At 35.2% G+C, this 18,976-nt stretch overlaps 2 protein-coding genes across 2 annotated transcripts; one reads left to right on the forward strand and one right to left on the reverse strand.

Moving 5' to 3' along the window:
• The first annotated feature begins 1,969 nt into the window (after positions 1 to 1,969).
• LOC104224919 (probable catabolite repression protein creC) lies at positions 1,970 to 10,452 on the forward strand. The gene is made up of 11 exons (XM_009776644.2): positions 1,970 to 2,492; positions 3,719 to 4,033; positions 4,114 to 4,222; positions 4,296 to 4,389; positions 5,563 to 5,650; positions 5,761 to 5,844; positions 8,592 to 8,685; positions 8,803 to 8,890; positions 9,076 to 9,181; positions 9,263 to 9,355; positions 9,431 to 10,452. The coding sequence occupies exons 1-11, from the start codon at positions 2,310 to 2,312 to the stop codon at positions 9,830 to 9,832; spliced, it is 1,656 nt and encodes a 551-aa protein (XP_009774946.1). The 5' UTR covers positions 1,970 to 2,309; the 3' UTR covers positions 9,833 to 10,452.
• Positions 10,453 to 12,237: 1,785 nt separating this feature from the next.
• Positions 12,238 to 13,002, reverse strand: LOC104224920 (trypsin inhibitor 1). The gene is made up of 3 exons (NM_001425492.1): positions 12,923 to 13,002; positions 12,769 to 12,804; positions 12,238 to 12,643 (listed from the first exon to the last, which is right to left on the reverse strand). The coding sequence occupies exons 1-3, from the start codon at positions 12,966 to 12,968 to the stop codon at positions 12,441 to 12,443; spliced, it is 285 nt and encodes a 94-aa protein (NP_001412421.1). The 5' UTR covers positions 12,969 to 13,002; the 3' UTR covers positions 12,238 to 12,440.
• Positions 13,003 to 18,976: the final 5,974 nt, after the last annotated feature.

Here is an 18,976-nt window from a genome sequence, read left to right on the forward strand (position 1 = left end):
ATACCGTTGGAGATGCCTTTATATCTAACAATTAGAGTTTTTAAATAAATAAAAAACCAAATTTAAAATATATATATTTAAGAGACTATTTTAAATTTATAATAACCAAACATAAGGGATCAGTTTTATCATTTTCTCTTTAGCTTTTCCATGGAAGCTCCCAATTAGGGGTGAACATCGGTCGGTTCGGTTCGGCTATGAATATTATCGGTTTTGCCTATCGGTTATTGGTTTACAAATATCATAACCCGATAACTAAACCGACAAGATATTAGTTATCGGTTATCGGTTAATCGGTTATCGATCATTATCGGTCCGGTTATCAGTTTACCCGATAAGACAAAAAAACTAAAACAGTTTCAATGTATAAAACAGTTTCGGTGTAAAACTTTTTTGCTAAAACAGTTTTATAAGATTTGCAATGTATAAAATAGTTGCGGTAAAATAAGTGTTCTTAAGATCTTCTTTGTTCAAACGACTAGCAGTAACTCTTTGTATATTGATATCTACTTTTTTACTCTAGTACAGAATTATGTATATAGATTATAAAATTTATTAGTTATGAAATAATTATTTTATAACAACTGACATAAGATAACTTTTTGTAACAGCTCAACAATTAAAGCACATGACAAATCTCACTTTAGTTTTCAAACAAACTAAGAAAAATCCAGAGGCAGAATGTTTTCAAACAAACTAAGAAAAAAATGAAGATGAAACAACCAAAAACTTACACGAAGAATCAAAATGAAGCTGAAGAATGCGGCTGAGAAATGCGACTGAAGAGTGAAGTGAAGATGCGACTGAAGAATCTGATGGATCTGAGAAATGAAGTGAAGATGTGACTGAAGAGTGAAAGAAAGAAGCTGAGAAATGCGATTGATGCCGGCCTGAGTCTTGACGGGCTGACTGGTGAGGGCGTGAGGCGGAGAAACTAAGAAAGAATTAGGGAAATCAAAGAGTGAACTATGAATTATGAAACCTAGTATGTATATACTTAAGGGTAAACTAGTAAATTAGTTAATCCTTATTGGGTTATCGGTTTTACCCAATAACAAAATTATCAAACCGAGTCCAAACCGATAACCCAATAAAATTTTTTTAACTCGTTACCGAACCGTTAACCCAATAATCCAATACCGATAACCCAATAAAATAATTAACGATTCGGGTTATCGGTTTTACCTGATATATGCCCCCTACTCCTAATGACCAAAAGGTCAAAATAGTAGGGGTGTTCATGGTTTGGTTTGGATCGGTTTTTCCATAAAAAGAAACCAAACCAAGTAAGTCGGTTTTTCAAATATTAGAACCAAACCAAACCAATTAAGTCGGTTTTTTCTCGATATGGTTTATGTCGGGTTTTGTCGGTTTTTCGGTTTTTTCGGTTATTTGTTGATTTTTCTTAAATATAAGACATACACTATCAAACACATATTTCGGCGACTACATTTTCAACGTAACACTATCAAATCAATTGCCCTTTGAGAAATCTATTATTTACTAAAATATATTGATGATAATTGAATCAAATAGTGATAAATAATTTAAGGACTCAATTAAAAAATATATTTTTTAACATGAAATGGATTCTTACACTTAACAAAAGAAAACTACCAATCAAACTAGAATATAAAGGTAAAGAACGGTACTAAAAGTGCAAATGATTAATATTAACCATAATTTTTTTTGAAATTTTGTATATAAATATACATATATATAGGTGTAATAATAAATTTGAAATAGCTACTCATATAGTCGGTTTGATTCGGCTTTTTTCGGTTATTTTTTGATTAAAACCAAAACCAAACCAAATTTGATCGGTTTTTAAAATTTAAAGTCAAAACCAAATCAAACCAAAAAATATTGATTTTTTTTATCGATTTGGTTTGATTTTAAGTTTGGTTCGGTTTTACGAATTTATATGAACACCCCTACAAAATAGGCACAAAACACTCTTTCGCTTAATCCGAGTGAATCTCGACGCCCACAAATTCTCAAACTCTAAAATACACAGCAAAATAGAAAAAGAGAAAGCAGAGAAGAAGAAGAAGAAAAACTATTAAGACTTGTTCCAACCGTCCATTCCTTCAACCAAAAGCTCCCAAAACTCCCCCAAAAAGTCAAAATCTTCACCTTTTTCAAAGTTATGCACTCCACTATATATATAGTCCTTTAAACAATTAACAGCCAGAATTGATTAACAACACAAAGAAAAGGGTCACAAAAAATCCAATAGCAAAAAATGATCTAAAAATTGCACCTATAACCCTATAAAGGAGTGATTTTTAGATTGGTATTTTCAAGAAATGATCAACACGGCGGGTAGTAATAATATGATGTCTCCTTCTTCAGCATCAGCGAACAACAGCGTACAATCTCCTGGTTTAAAGACTTATTTCAAAACCCCAGAAGGAAAATACAAACTTCAGTATGAAAAAACTTACCCTGCTGGTCTTCTTCATTTTTCACATGGCAAGACTGTAACTCAGGTAAAACCCATTAATTCTTTACACTTTCTAGGGTTCTTACTTTTTTTTTTTTAATTTTAAAATAGTCGTGTTTTATATGATGCTCAAGATTAGATTTTGAGATTGACCCTTCTTTTAAAATTGGTTTTTTGAGTGGAATCTGGAATGTGTTTGGCTAATATGGTTAATTTTATGATTTTTGGGTTTAATACGTTCTCATTCTGCCAAAAAGTTACTTTTTTGTGCCTATATTGTTGTTTTTGGAGTTAATTGAGGACTTGTGAGCAAATTGTTTTCACAGTTTATGCTATTTTAAAATAGTAGTGTCTTATGTGATGCTCAAGATTAGATTTTGAGATTGACCCTCTTTGTAAATTGATCTTTTGAGTGGAATCTGGAATGGGTTTGGCTAATGTGGTTTATTTTATGTTTTTTTTTTGGGTTTAGTATGTTATCATTCTACCAAGATAGGAACTCAGGTAAAGCATTAAACTTTATACTATCTAGGGTTCTTCGCTTTTTAATTTAATTTTGTCCAATTATGTTACTTTAAAATAGTAGTGGTTTATATAATGCTCAAGATTAGATTTTGAGATTGACCCTTTTTGTAAAATTGGTTTTTTGAGTGGAATCTGGAATGGGTTTGGATAACATGATTCATTTTAAAGATTTTGGGGTTTAATAAGTCATCATTATGTGAAAAGTTAATTTTTTTGTGCTACCTTGTTGTTTTTTGGAGTTAATTGGGAACTTGTGAGCCTTGGCGTAACCGGTAAAGTAAATGCCGTAAGACTGCGTACAATAGACCCTTGTGGTCCGGTCCTTGCGGGAGCTTAGTGCACCGGGCTGTCCTTTTTTAATTGGGAACTTGTGAGCAAATTATTGTCTCAGTTTATGCCGTTATTAAATATTTGTTTGCGCTCCAGTTTGACAACCCACTGTAGAGATCATTTGAGGTTTTTGGTTTCGATGCTTACGCTTATTTCAGGCCACGTGCCTCCAATTTCAAACATTTTGGGTCCAGTTTATTTCGAGCTTGTTTGCTTGAAGAGTTTTCTTCAATAAATGGCTGAAGGAAACTTGTTTAGCTAATGAAATTTATCAGCAGAGTTGCTGTTCTTTACACTCTGATACCAGCTAGATAAGCCTTAATTACTAGATAATGCTTAGTCATCCTTTTTTACATTGTCAAAATAAAACAAATATTAGTCCAGCATTTGAAGTCTTGAAATGATTTTGATTTTCAGGTAACCGTAGCTCATCTCAAAGATAAGCCCATGCAGTCACAGCCTCAGTCGACATCAAGTTTTGGAGTCAGCAGTGGTGTTAGGTCGGCAGCAGCGAGACTCTTAGGTGGTGGAAATGGTAGTAAGTCACATAGTTTTGTCGGAGGAAATGGTGGAAGTAAGTCTGTCAGTGGCATGAGTGGTAGAGCTGGATCATTTGGGGTGACAAGTTCAAATAACAATGTCAGTGTTCCCAATTTTGATGGCAAAGGGACTTATTTGGTATTCAATGTTGGTGACACGATTTTTATTAGTGATTTGAATTCCCGAGATAAGGTATGGTTGTCAGCTATATTTATTCTCTAAGGTGGAAAGAAATGAATATATGAATCTGAGAGGTTCATTGTGAAATATAGGATCCTATAAAGTCAATACACTTTAGTAACTCAAATCCCGTTTGCCATGCATTTGATCCGGATGCAAAGGATGGACATGATTTGCTCATTGGGTTGAGTTCGGGAGACGGTAAACTTCTCCATACATGATGTATAATTGCAATCTTCCACTCCACCCTTTACCTACGATGTCTGCCTTGCAGTTTATTCGGTATCTCTACGACAGCAATTGCAAGATGTTGGGAAGAAGCTTGTTGGGGCACAGCATTACAACAAGGATGGTTCTGTTAATAACAGGCAGGGCTCTCAACTCAACTTTTCTTTTGTTATTCTTATAAATATTATTTGGGAATTGTAATGCTTTTCCTTATTTTATCTTGTCTTTTTTGGAATAATGTTAATGGTCTGCGCTTGAATCCTATTTTTGAGTTATTGTTAAATAGATGAATAGTCATAGTTGTGTCATGTATGCTTTTATAGCTAGTATAACTGCATGTTTTCTAGCATTTTCTTTGAGTACTATTAGAGTGGCAAGTTTTTCCTACTAATAACGCTTGAATCTTAAATTCTTAGTTGCTTATTTTTTTGGTTGGTTGTAAATGGAAGCCTTCTTTGGTTATTTGCGCAATCTTTACTTGCTTATAGTATACATTTAATTGGATGGTGAATGCAGTTGAGGTGGCTATTTCCCACTTTTATTTAGGTCAGTCATTACTCATTAGATACTAATCATTATTCTTGGAATATAATCCAGAGAATGCATTGCCTTTTGGATTACATTTAACAACCCCATTCATGATTAAACTTCTCTGAAGAACTCCATGCCATGTTTGAGAAAACTTTATGTCAAGTTTCATAAATAATATTTCTAAGAAGTAATAGTCAGTAACCTGAGAAGCGAATTCCACTGTCTGATAAATGTATCGCAATCTAAAGTTCTCTTATGGATATCCAAAATTTTTTGACCTCTCTGCTGTACCCTCTTCTGTGGTGCGTGCCAAGGGAAAAGAAAGAGATCTAGGAGAGTTTTTGTAGTATGAAAATGAAAACAATCAATCAATTAACTACACCTCATTCCAAACTAGCTGAGGAATATGAGGATGAAAAGACAACTATATTAGAATTTTCAGTTTTTTGAAATCTCGCAAAGGTTAACAACTTGAAGCTCCCCTGGCAGCCCAAATACAAATGGAGTCCTGATATTAGCGTCATGAACAGTATGGCTGTTATACTTTGGAACATTATCTCCTTCCATTCCTCCCACCCACTTCCTAAATAGTCATAGTGCTTCCTGCATCGTAGGATGTTTCAAAAGACAATTAACTTATGGGTTTTGTATCGCCATGAGCATCCTTTGACATCAGTTTAATATTTTCCTTTGTTTCGATAGTCAATCTGTCAATGTACTATTATTTCATGGGTGCCTATAATCATGGAGCAGATTTAATATTTTACTTTGCCTTTCAACAGTCGATGTACTAGTATCGCATGGGTGCCTAACAGTGATGGGGCTTTCATTGTTGCTCATGCGGATGGAAATTTTTACGTCTATGATAAGGTAAGTGTTGAAACTGATGGGGAGTGCTGCCAATTTCCTGGCCCTTTTCAATGATCCTTAGATTCCCGACTTTTCTTAGATATATGTGCAATTATGTTTTCTTACTACAGAGCAAAGATGGTTCTGCCGATCCTTCATTTCCAGTCATCAAAGATCAAACTCATTTTTCAGTTGCCCATGCACGTTATAGTAAGGTATTTTGCTTGTGTATATAGTTCCTTTCCTCAGCATTTGATGTTGTGTCCGTGTTTATCTGTACTGAGTGAATCAACCGTTTGCAAATTTCTTGGTTCATATATTCCTGCTTTTCTAATAAGAAGAACATTCTAACATTTCTAGAATAGCTATCAGAAAGCACAAGCATGTTCCTTCTGTCAGATAAAGAAGGTGGAGTAAAGGCAAATATTCAGTGAACTGCTTGTCTGTTGTCAGTACGTTGAAGCTATTATAGAAAATCAACTATAAGTATAACATAAAGTGTTTGGACAAAAGAATAGAAGAAAACTAGAATTAAGAATAGGAAATGAACATCATGTCAGTCAAATTCAAAAAGTGATTTAAAATTTTCGATTTAGGCGCTATACAAGTTAAAGTTTTTATACTAATTCTTTAACTTCTTATTCCTAATCATTATTCTTAAGTGTGTCCCACATTGGTTACGAGAATGTCTTATTGTCTCTTTTTATGGTGTTAGACAATCCTCACCCCGTGATAGCTTTTGGGCTGGAGTTAAGCCCAAGGTCTATTATTTAAATGTTTGATTAGAGCCAAACCTATCTCTGTTCTTGGTATGCCCAATGTTAGGGCCTCCCATATTACATAGTCCATGCTTAAGATGTCTAGCCCTGGGCGTGCGGGGAAATTGGAGGTTAAAGTTCCACATGGTTGAGGGAATGACATATAGTCTCATTATATGGTGTTGGGCGGTCCTTATCTCATGAGCTAGCTGTTGAGGTTGAGCTGACCCCAAGTTCATTTTCCTGATCAACTATAAATTTCATTCATAATGTTTTGTCAACAATTAGTATATCTCTTTGCTAAATATATTTAGTGTCTCGTTTTTTGCTCTTAAACATCAAGGTCCTAGTGATGAGGCATATGTCTTAGTGTCTTGGTGGTTTTACTAACACACCACCTAAGCAAGACTTCACCTAGATTCAGGAGTTAAACATGCTTTAAATGAGCCAAATGTGCCTTTAACTACACTGCTAGATGGTTGAGATTGTGGTGTATTTCTTTGAAATCCAGCATATTCTAATAAAGTTAATATTGCCAGACTGTGCAATGAAGGAAAAAAGTTCTAATTTTTGCACTGCAGTCCTATGTTGTCTGAACTCTCCAAAAATGTCTCTGGGTGCGTCTCGGATCCTCCAAATATAGTGCTTCTTTGGAGGATCCGGGACGGGTGCAGCATCATTGTTGGAGAGACAGAGAGCCCGCACAACATAGCTGCAGTCTGCAGGTAATAGTTTTTAGCTTAATGATTTTACTGTTATTTGAGTGGATTTATAATCACTTTTTAGGTTATCATCTATTATGTAACGATTGCTTAGCATTTCCACAAAATTGCACACCAGCAAAATGTAACATATTAGATGATCTTGGCCCATGAACTTCATTACAAGCATTGCGTAAGGCCCATGCTCGATGCATATGAAAATTGTTAGGGATTAGGTTGTTTACTTGCTTCGTTAACAGAATTCTATATCCTTATGGTCTGATTTGTAAGCAAAGACATCTTTTTGTTTTTTTAGTTAGGAAAAAACAAAAAAAGAAATCATGTTTGAGACCTGCCCTGATTTCCAAGGACCATTAAGATAAACAGAAGAGATATTGTTCCATGTGTCTTAAGCGCACATTCTTATGTTGTTGGTTCCTATTTATTTGGTTTGGATTTTGTATCTCATTCACTTTGGAGGGAGATATTTGTATCATCTTCTTCAAGAAAAGAGATGAACAACCGCTATGCACCACAGGTTTAGACCCAATTAGTAAGTGGAATGTTTCGGTTGACTTTCCATAAACTTGGCCAATCACTATGGGCCCCATTTCCTAATTGGTGCTTCAGGTTCTCCTCTGTGAACAAGAAGAGTTAGTGTCCGTTACAACACCACCATGCTGTGGCTTTTGTTCCAAAAGTGCAGCGAAATTTTTTGCCTAGTTTCAAAGTGATTGTGGGCACAAACCAGAGGGCATTTTATGGTATTAAACTTTGTATAGCTAATGCACGTTTACTTGATTCCTTATATACCCGTATACGTTACGCCATGTATTGGAGCTGCTTAGTTACTTTTGTGCTTTTTGCATCTTCTTGATGCCATTAATGAATCTTCTTACTTCATAAAAAAATCCGTATATGCTACGTGGGAATTTATGTACTATTTTCGAGGAAGGATGCGGAATAATAATACGTGTATTAGCAATACATAGATAACAATACCTAAAGATGAAACCGCTCATAAAGAAGGCAATCCCCGCACAACAATGCCTGCATTATTGCTTACTGCATAACATTCCTGCATTACTATATGCTGTATAGCGATCTCGATATTATTATTCACCGCTAAACGGTCCCTGCGTAACTAGTCTGTGAACCAAACGATCCCTAAAGAATCAAGTTTTTGCTGTTCACTGAAAACATAAACATTGTTACAGTTTCATCTTTCCAAAAATAGGAATAGCTTTTTTTCCTTATATGTTAACAAGCACGTTCCATATCTATTCTATCTAGGAAAAAGAACATTTATTCTGCTTTTCTATACCAAAATTAAACAAATGTTTGAGTTAGTTTATTAGCCATTCGTTGTGTCATTTTATTTTATCTCCTAACTGATTGTGTTAAGACTGAAAAATGGTTGTCAAATTTCTTTCTTGCTGCCGTAGAGTATTTAACTGTTTTAAGTTCTACCTTTTACATGTTTCATTTGGCTTTTATATGCAGAATCCTATAGCTAGATGGCATATTTGCCAAGGGTCCATCAATAGCGTTGCTTTCTCGACTGATGGGGCGTATATTGCAACTGTAGGGAGGGATGGTATTTTCTTCATGAGATGACTTGTTGAGCTATTAATTCTTTTGTTGTGGTTGTTTACCCTTCTTATGAATGACATGTCAATCAGGCATTTATCTGAGTATGATTGACCTAATGCAGGTTATCTGCGTATATTTGATTACAAAAATGAACAGCTTATATATGGTGGAAAGAGCTATTATGGTGCTCTACTGTGTTGTGCTTGGAGGTATGAATTTATGGTTTTCTGTTCATGACATATTAGTAACTTGAAGTCATTTTTGCCTTGTAGCACAAATTTTGTCCCCCCTCTTTCCTTCCCCCACTCCCGCAGATGCCCACAAACAAACGAAGTATGTTGTTTTTAATGTTTTGGCTAGAGAATATCTATACTGAGAGTACATGAACCAACAGCATGGACGGAAAGTACATTTTAGCTGGTGGAGAAGATGACCTAGTTCAGGTTTGGAGCATGGACGAACGTAAAGTTGTTGCATGGGGTGAGGGGCATAGCTCGTGGGTGAGTTTTGAGCTGTTATTAACTCACCTTGATTTTTGTGTAGCATTCATGCCTTAATCTCTTTAACTTGTGTCTCGGCAGGTCAGTGGTGTGGCATTTGATTCACATTGGTCAGCACCAAATTCAGATGGCACAGATGAAAATGTTGTCTACCGTTTTGGTTCTGTTGGTCAGGTACAGTCCCCCCCCCCCCCCCCCACATACTATTGGCTGTATGTCTCTCTGTTTTACTTGGATCTTTTTTTGTAGGACACACAATTGCTCTTATGGGATCTGGAAATGGATGAAATTGTAGTACCAATGCGTCGTCCTCATGGTGGATCACCAACTTTCAGCACCGGGAGTCAGTCATCTCATTGGGATAGGGCTTGCCCTGTTGGTACTCTTCAACCTGCTCCAAGCATGCGAGATATTCCAAAGCTATCGCCCCTGGTCACTCATCGTGTTCACACCGAACCACTCTCTGGCTTGATATTCACTCAGGAATCAGTCCTTACTATCTGCCGCGAGGGGCATATAAAGGTTTGGGTGAGACCAGAGTTTGGTGAAACCCAAACAAGCAACTCGGAGTCTTTATTAAGTACAAGCTTGAAGGATAAGCCACCAATATCAGGAAAGGTTGTCAGTTCCAAGTTACAAGCAATGACCTAACAGTTATCAGATTGTGTTCGTTGTGGTTTGTGGGTGGGTGGGGGGTTGCAAAATGGAGGATTCAACTAAATGGGGCTCCTTTTTACAAATGTCAGAAGCCATTTATTGATCTTCAGATTTGTTTGCTCATCGTATTGCGTAAACTGCAGTGAGATTAACCAACTAATTGTATGGCGAACAGCGACCAAGATGAGAAGAGTGTCCAAGCAGCTTGTAAGTATGATAGGCAAAAATAATTGGGTTTGGTCTTTTAGAAATTTGTAATTCCTAGTTCCCATCCTCACACCTTTTGACCTTTTTCGTTTTCTCTTCAGCCAATTTTGATTAGAAACTGTTGGTTGATTGTTGATTTAAGTTGGGACTACCTCATGGTATGCCCTGCTCTACATTATGGACGCAGCTTTATCGGTTTTTTTAGAGCTCATTTTCATGGAATTTTTCTTATGCAAGTAGGTTAATAGGGCCTAAACTATGAATGGGATCAGGTACAAAGTTTCAAAATGTACCATACCTTTTGTTGATTGTTTAGATTTCTTTTTTTCCTTGAAGCAGAGCATGTATAAAAGTTAGCTTTTAGAGATTTTTGTCTTTATTGTATTGTCGTTTCCATGTTGTGCTCATACTATTTTCCAGCTCCGGTTTCTTAGTACCTTGCCATTGTTACTGGTTATTGATATTGCTTTATCCATCTATTTTTCTGGTTCTTAGGTCGCTGGTACTATCTTTCTAGCCCCGGTTAGTGTTCTATTGTCTCTTTTCATCTTCTTGAGTCAAGGGTTTATCGGAAATCACCTCTCTACCCCTTAGGGTAGGGGTAAGGTCTGCGTACATACTACCTTCCCCCGACTCCCACTTGTGAGATTATACTCGATTGTTGTTGTCGTCGTTGTATTGTCGTTTCCACTATAGATTGTGGATATATTAAGGGTGTCTAACGGGCGGGCCGGGTCGGGCTGGGTAGGGAAAAGCTGAAACCGTCCGGGTTTCGAACCGGGCCGGTTACGGGTTAGGGGTTACCGGGTTCGGGTTCATCCGGGTAAAAAATGAACCGTAAGGGTTACGAGTCCAAGGGGCCGGGCTGGGTTAGTGTTTTTTTTTGTTTGTATTTTGTATTTTGTATAACTATTGTAATTTATATTAATACAAAGTAAAATTATAAAGAATACAATGAAGATGGAAAAAAAATTGCACTTATAAATTGCAAGTGCTACATTTATTTCAAAATTCAAACTTACAAATTGAAAGGTTTACATTTAACAACAAGTAAATTAACGAAAAAAGAGTAAATTCAAAGGTTTTGCATTGCCTTAGACTCTAAAACCTTAAAAAAAAAAAAAAAATTGAAATCTAGCCTTTAAACCGGTGCGGTCCGGGCCGGTTAACCGGTTCTATAGGGATTTTGGTTGATCGGGTTTGACTGGTCCGGTTAACCAGATGAATTACAGTGAACGAACCAACCCCTAACCCAGTAACCTAGCCCACCCGCCCCCTAAGTACCGGGCCGGTCCCGGATCAATCCGGCCCGTTTGACACCTCTAGTCTGCAGTTTACAGAGGGTTGTTAAAACCGAGTTTTGTTCAGCAGCTTGAATCCTTGCGGCCTTGTAGAAAACCTGTTGGTTGACCGATGACTTATAGTACTTATACTGAAATACCTCATGGTAAGCAACATTATAGCAGCTTTATGCTGGGGATCTGTTTATTTAGAGCTCTTTGTCATTGAGGTTTGCTTATGCACTTAGGTTAATTGGTTCTTGAGCCGAGGGTCTTTCAGAAAATGCCTCTTTACCTCCATAAGATAGAGGTAAGGTCTGCATACATTTGGCTTTTTGTTGTTGTTGTGTAAATAGGCTAGTTGGGCCAAACTATTACTGGATACGCACAATGCAGTTCTTGGATCTGATTACGTCAAACTTCTTTTTAATGAGAAACTTTTATATCGACACGGTCCCATAAAGCTTGTACCCTTTAAGCTTTTAAAATCACAAGTTTAAATATTTTTCCGTACCGAATAAAACTATGTCATATTAATTGAAACGGAAAGAGTAACTATTTGCAACTTGTTTGGATGTTCGAGTTGGAGCTATGTTTTAATGGTCATCAAGATATTGAGCAGTGAAGGTGCCAACGTGGAAGAAGATGTACTCTCTGTCCTAAATTATTTATCGCATTTTTCTATTACACACCTTTAAGAAAACCTTAATTAGGAGAGATTTTTGACTATTTTATTATGTCTTAAAATATGATTTCTCTTCAATGAATATTTATTTTATTTATGTACTATCTCCATCTTCAACAACAATTACTACTAACGATAACATAAGAAAAAATAATTAATTATGTATTGAATTTTTTAAAATGATAAATAATTTGAGACATTAGTTTTTAAAAATCACGACTAATAATTTGAGGCAAAGAGAGTAGTGATTATTAATACCATAAACGGAAGGGACACGATGACAAACTAACACTAAAATTAAAAGCCACACTTATTTTATCACCAAACAATTTTGATTACATATGGAGATTGGAGAATTAACTATACGGCTCCAATTTATTTTCTTGGGCTAGTAATATACTTAAACACTAAATTTTCTTTCCTTTCCCCCCTAACCAACTCGGGGAATTTGTACAACAAAGTCCAACACATTAACAAAAAGACGAACTCGTTCACATCTAAAATCTTTTGTCACTGGAGAACCATTCAGTACACTTGGAACATTAGTTAGTTTTGAATTTTCCTTCTGAATTATTTCCCTTGCAAACTTAGCTGGTACACCAATAAGTTCTGGCCATGTCTCCTTTTTGTTTCCTATAATTTATACATATAATAAGAGAGAATATATAATGGAAAAAAGAATCGAAAAAATTATGAACAAAAGATTAGGTAATATATATAGGAATTAAGAAGTAGGAGATGAAGAGTAAAAACCAAACCTGGGCAACTGGACTGAGCCGTGAGAGGTTGAAAAACTGTTCATACAATAATTTACATTAATCTTTTTTGTTTGAATAATAAATAGAAATAAATGTGAAAAAAGTACTTAAAAATAAATATGGGAATTAATGAGAGAGGGAAATAAGGGCTAACGTGATGCAAGAAGCAAGAAAATAACCACGAGAGCTAACTTCACCATTGTCTTTAATTTTATCTAATTTTCCTTGGTTTTATGTGTCAAATTCATTTGGTTTTCTGGGGATATTTATAGGAGAGTTTGTGTCTATATTACATGGGATATTTGTTTGTTTAAGCAACCATAGTAAACTAATTTAATGTTGAAGATAAGCTTGATGAGTTGTCTATAAGACTATAACCAAGTCGGTGTATTACTTTCTTTGTATTTGTTGTTCTTGTTGTACGAATTCACTTAACAAAATGTATAATTGTTGAATGTTTACATAATGCCGTGTAGATTTTTTTTTAAAAAAGAAAAAGAAAAAAAGAAACGACATTGTATAAGCAAATTATATATATACATGATACTATCGTATGTCAAGATTTTTAATCATAAAAGTGTGCTTCTGTTAAGCCTAGACAAAGGCCTTTAATCCTTAGGGGTCGTTTGGTAGGATATATAAGAATAGTACTAAATAGTATATATTGGTAATGTTGAGATTAGTTATATTATGATTCGTCATGCTGAGATTATTTCTTATCGACTATTTGGTTTGTTGTATTAACGGTTTTGAAAAGGTAGTTCTATCTTTATACATGCTTATTTACGTACTAAAAGTTATGGTATTATATTGCTAATATCATGGTTTGCTATTTATAGAATAGCACTGAATAAGGTATATAACTACTAAACAAGGGACTAACAATATCAAAACTAATATATGTATAATTTTTCCTAATACATCCTACAAAACGACGTCGCCAAACTTGTGATTAGGGGTGTTCATAGTTCGGTTTGGATCGATTTTTTCCTAAAAAGAAACCAAACCAAGTAAGTCGGTTTTTCAAATATTAGAACCAAACAAAACCAATTAAGTCGGGTTTTTCTCGATTCGGTTTATGTCTGTTTTTTGATTTTTTGGTTATTTGTCGGTTTTTTCTTAAATATAAGACATACACTACCAAACACACATTTCGGCGACCACATTTTCAACGTAAAGTATCAAATCAATTGCCCTTTGAGAAATCTATTATTTACCAAGATATATTAATGATAATAGAATCAAATAGTGATGAATAATTTAAGGACTCAGTTAAAAATATATTATTTTTAACATGAAATAGATTCTTACACTTAACAAAAACAAACTACCAATTAAACTAGAATGTAAAGGTAAAGAATTATACTAAAAGTGCAAACGATTAATATTTACTATAAAATTTTTAAAACTTTGTATAAAAGTATACATATATATAGTATAATAATAAATTTAAAATAGCTACTCCTATATTCGATTTGGTTCGGTTTTTTTAATTAAAACCAAAACCAAACCAAATTTGATCGGTTTTTAAATTTCAAAACCAAAACCAAACCAGACCAAAAAGTATCAGTTTTTTTGATCGGTTTGGTTTGGTTCGAGTTTTCGGATTTTTATGAACACCCCTACTTGTGATATACACAAGGTCAACTCAAATGATAGAATCGAAAATTATAACTACATATATTCTTGATATGTAATAGTATAATATTACAATTATACAACTTAGAATCGGGACATCGGGTATGCCTTAATATATCTCTCCAAATTGTCAACTACTTATATTTGAATTTTCAATACGGGAAGATCCCAGGAAACAGAAATGATGCACGAAACCGAGAAATGGTCAATTTTTTCAAATAAAATACTAACAAAAGCATAAGATTGCGTATACCAAATAACCAAACTTGTACTATAATATATTAAAAAGAAAACTTGTACTACAATATTTCCACGATTAGGGCCACTATCTTATCTTTATATTTTGGTCGTTTGACTTTTATGCTGATATTCAAAGTTCAAACTTGAAAAACAAACAGAAAACGTGTCCTACGTCTTTTTCCAATTATTCCCCCTTCTAATAATCGCACAACTCCTTATATTATCTCAATAGCTGCCCACCAAATCGTTTAAACTAAATATAACCGGTGAATATATAATATTTGTATAATTCATGTATAATATGTGTATAATTAATGTATAATTTATATATACAGATTAAAAAATGTAAACAGTGAATCTGAATGACTATTTGGGTAAAAATTTCTTATCTTAACAATCTCTTGAGCATCGGATTATTTTATGGAATATCTAAGAAACCATGGTAAGAATCATGTTTTGATGTGATATATAGAGATCAAGGAACTCATTTTTAATTCACCTTAATGGTTTGGACTGAAGGAAATTCAATAATCTCCTTCCCCATACAAGGCTCTATCTATTTGAAATGTTTTTGGGTTAAAATATGTGAAAAATTAGTATTTATATTTTGCTGGTGTGGGGGCAGGGGTATAGTAGGGGTAGAGAAACTATAGCGATCAGCTATAATGTTCACAACTTTAGGCGAACGTACGCAATACTGAAGCTACACGGTCAAATCTTTCTATAACAGTGTCGTTTATTTCAGATATTTTTGGCTGTTATAACAAAGTGCTGTTATGGAAAATATATATTATAACATAACAGAAAAATCAGTTTCAAAGAAAAGTTGGCCATCATAATGAAGTTGTGTATCTATGTATTGGAGTATGGGGTACGTGAACCCATGCTCTTCTCTGTATATCATGTATAATAATTGTTGAAATGAACATTGTGGCAGCCATTAATGAGATAGAAGCTCGAGCAAGAAGAAGAAGAAGAAATTGACATCTAAGAGAGAAAGAGAGAGGCAGTCGAAGAGAGAGATATTTTGCAATTTTGATTTTTTGTTCTATGTGCAAATGTACAATACATATATACATACATACATACATATATATATATATATATATATATATATATATATATATATATTTCAATCTAAAACAATTCACTAACCGACCTTACTCCTATTGTGCTAACCGACTAACTAACCCCACTAACTAACATTTCTTCTAGAAGGGTACTATCATAATTACATGGTGTACAACTATGTATTTCAATACTCCCCCTCAAGTCGTGAATGAAAAATATTTTTCATTCCCAACTTGGATAAAAGAAACATGTACTGCTGATGCCTCAATGCTTTTGTCAGAACATCTTCAGGTTGACATTGAGTAGCAATATGAGATGTTCTAATGATACCTTACTGAATTTTTTCCCTAATAAAGTGACAATCTATCTCTCTATATTTTGTTCTCTCATGATACATGGGTTTGGCTGTAATTTGTAATGCAACCTTGTTGTCACAGTGCAACTCCATAGGCAACCTTAGATTCACTTGCAATTCCTTCAGCAGTCCCTTCAACCAAACTAGCTCGGCTACTGTACTTGCCATACTCATGTACTCTGCTTCTGCAGAGCTTCTTGAGATAGTGCTATGCTTATTAGCCTTCCAGGAAATGAGTGAATCTCCCAGCTTAATACAACACCCTATCATTTATTTTCTTGACACATGACATGAGGCCCAATCAGAATCACAAAATGCATTTACTTGTTCTTCACTTTTATTGGACATAAGTAATCCCAAACTTGGCTGCTTCTTAATGTACTTTACAACATGCAATGCTGCTTCATAGTGTGATTTTTTTTGGTGCATGCATAAACTCACTTAGGCATTGGAGTGCATATAAAATGTCTGGCCTGGTAATTGTGAGGTATAATAGCTTCCCTATTAGTCTCAGATAACTTTCCCTATCTACTAATGCCTCATCATGATTGCTTGTATTGGTCCAACTATCAAACTCCATACTTGTGAGTTTCAGATTCTGATCCATTGGTGTGTTTTTTGGTTTTGAGCCTGCTAAGCCTGTTTCTGAAATCATCTCAAGTGCATACTTCTTTTGTGACATCAGTATTCCTTCCTTTGATCTAGCAAATTCAATACCTAGGAAGTATCTTAGCTCTCTTAGGTCCTTTAGTTTGAAGTTCTGTTGAAGAGATGCTTTAGCTTGGTTGATTTCTGTTTCATCATTCCCTCTATCAGGATGTTTTCCACATATATAAGCAATAGAACAAACTTGTCTTTGACAGAATAGTCATGTTTGCTTTGTTGAAAACCAACAATTGTGAGGGCTTGTATGAGTTTAAGATTCCACTGTCTAAAAGCTTATTTCAACTAATAGAGGGATTTGAGTAGTCTGCACACTTTGGACTCCCCCTGGCTACCAAATCCCTGGGTAATGTCATGTAGACCTCCTCATCAAGATCCCCATTTAGGAATGCATTGTGCATATCCATTTGGAAGATGGGCCAATGCTTTAGTGCAACAGTAGCTACAACAGTCCTAACAGTAGTAAGCTTTGCTACAGGTGCAAATATATCATAGAAATTTAGGCCTTCCTGCTGTGTGTACCCTTTAGCAACTAGTCTTGCCTTAAATCTTTTCATTGATCCATCAGCATTGTACTTAATCTTATACACCCATTTGCATCTAATGGAAACTTTCCCAGCAGGTAGATTTACCACTTTCCAAGTATGGTTGTCCTCTAGAGCCTTAATCTCAAGCTTCATTGCTTGAACCCATCTATCATCTTTGGTCGCTTGAGAGAAAGTGGATGGTTCGGAATCAGTAGAGAAAGAGGTAAGAAAAGATTGATAGTGTAGAGGCAGGTGTGCATAGGAGACACAGTGATGAATAAGATAGTTGATGCAATTGGAGGTGGAAGGCAAGGGTGGATGGACATAGTCTGTTAACCAAATAGAAGGTTTGATAGTTCTTCCTGACTTTCTAATAGGGACTGGACTAGATTGAAGTGGAGATGGAGAAGCAGAAATAGAGTTAGAGGGAACAACATGAGCTGTAAGAGATTGTGATTAAGAAGAATCAACAGATTGATCATATGAAGAGGATATGGGAGATGTATCATAAATGGAAGCTTGTTAAGGTGAGTGGTCAGGTTGTTGAGATGAATGATCAGGTGGTTGATCAGGTAAGACAGTGTTAGGAAAGTCTGGATGGTGAGGAATTCAAATCTGGAGCTGTAAGGAACTGGCTTTTAGGAAGTTTGAAGGGAAATACATATTCTTGAAAGACAACATCTCTGCTGAGGAAAAATTTTCTATGACTCAATATCATATAGTCTAGCCTTTTTGTGTAGATGAGTACCCCATGAAGATTGCAGGAATGGACTTAGGGGTAAATTTATCATTTTGAAATTGGGCTTTATGACATAACAAAGGCATCCAAGGGTTCTCATAGGTAAAGCTTAGGTGGCTAACCATGAAATGCTTCATAAGGTGATTGACCTTTAATGTTGGACTAGGTAATCTATTTACGATGTATGTGGATGTTAGGATACAATCCCCCCAGAATCTTAATGGTATATGAGCTTGAAGCCTTAATACTCTTCTTATCTAAAAAATGTACTTGTGTTTTCTTTCCACCACCCCATTTTGTTGTGGGGTGTAAACAAAACTACTTTGGTGGACTACACCTTTGGATCTAAACATGATAGAACAAAGAGAATTAAAATATTCATGCCCATTATCAAATCTGAAAACTTTAACAAAAGCAGAATACTGATTGTGTATTAACTGCAGAAAGCCAAGCAATACAACATAGACATCACCTTTCAATCTTAATAGAAATGTCCGGGTCATTCTGAAGTAATCATCAACAAGAGTAAGGAAGTATTTAAAGCCATTGTAAGTGGATACCCTATATAGACCCCAAACATCCATATGAACAAGACTAAATGGAGAAGTTGCCATGGTTATACTACTAGGAAATGGTAATCTAACTTGTTTGGCTAATGGACATACATGAAAAGTATTATTGGTTGACTTAGACACATGATCTTTTATTGTTAGTTTTTTTTGTAGAACAGCAACTGGGGCGTGGCCTAGCCTTTGATGCCACAAACCATCAGAATATCTTTGAACTGAAGAAGACATACATTTTGAAGAGAGAGCAGCAACATGTGTGAATGGGTTGAGGATACACATGCCACCTCTGAGTCCACCAATCCCCTTTACCATGCCACTGAAAAGGTCCTAAAACAAGTAGAAATCATGATAGAAGTTAACTAAATATTGCAATTCTCTGGTGTACTTAGAAATAGATAGGAGATTA

The sequence above is a fragment of the Nicotiana sylvestris genome, chromosome 12, assembly GCF_000393655.2.
Source record: "Nicotiana sylvestris chromosome 12, ASM39365v2, whole genome shotgun sequence".
Lineage (NCBI taxonomy): Eukaryota > Viridiplantae > Streptophyta > Magnoliopsida > Solanales > Solanaceae > Nicotiana > Nicotiana sylvestris.

What these genes read in the sequence shown, in the direction of transcription:
- LOC104224919 (XM_009776644.2), top strand. Translation starts at nt 2,310, where the DNA reads ATGATCAACACGGCGGGTAGTAATAATATGATGTCTCCTTCTTCAGCA. An exon ending in ATTTGAATTCCCGAGATAAG is followed by an intron (nt 4,034 to 4,113) that starts GTATGGTTGTCA and finishes TGTGAAATATAG; the next exon opens with GATCCTATAAAGTCAATACA. An exon ending in GTTTTGGTTCTGTTGGTCAG is followed by an intron (nt 9,356 to 9,430) that starts GTACAGTCCCCC and finishes CTTTTTTTGTAG; the next exon opens with GACACACAATTGCTCTTATG.
- LOC104224920 (NM_001425492.1), bottom strand. Translation starts at nt 12,968, where the DNA reads ATGGTGAAGTTAGCTCTCGTGGTTATTTTCTTGCTTCTTGCATCAC. An exon ending in TTTCTTGCTTCTTGCATCAC is followed by an intron (nt 12,805 to 12,922) that starts GTTAGCCCTTAT and finishes TTGTATGAACAG; the next exon opens with TTTTTCAACCTCTCACGGCT. An exon ending in GGCTCAGTCCAGTTGCCCAG is followed by an intron (nt 12,644 to 12,768) that starts GTTTGGTTTTTA and finishes TATAAATTATAG; the next exon opens with GAAACAAAAAGGAGACATGG.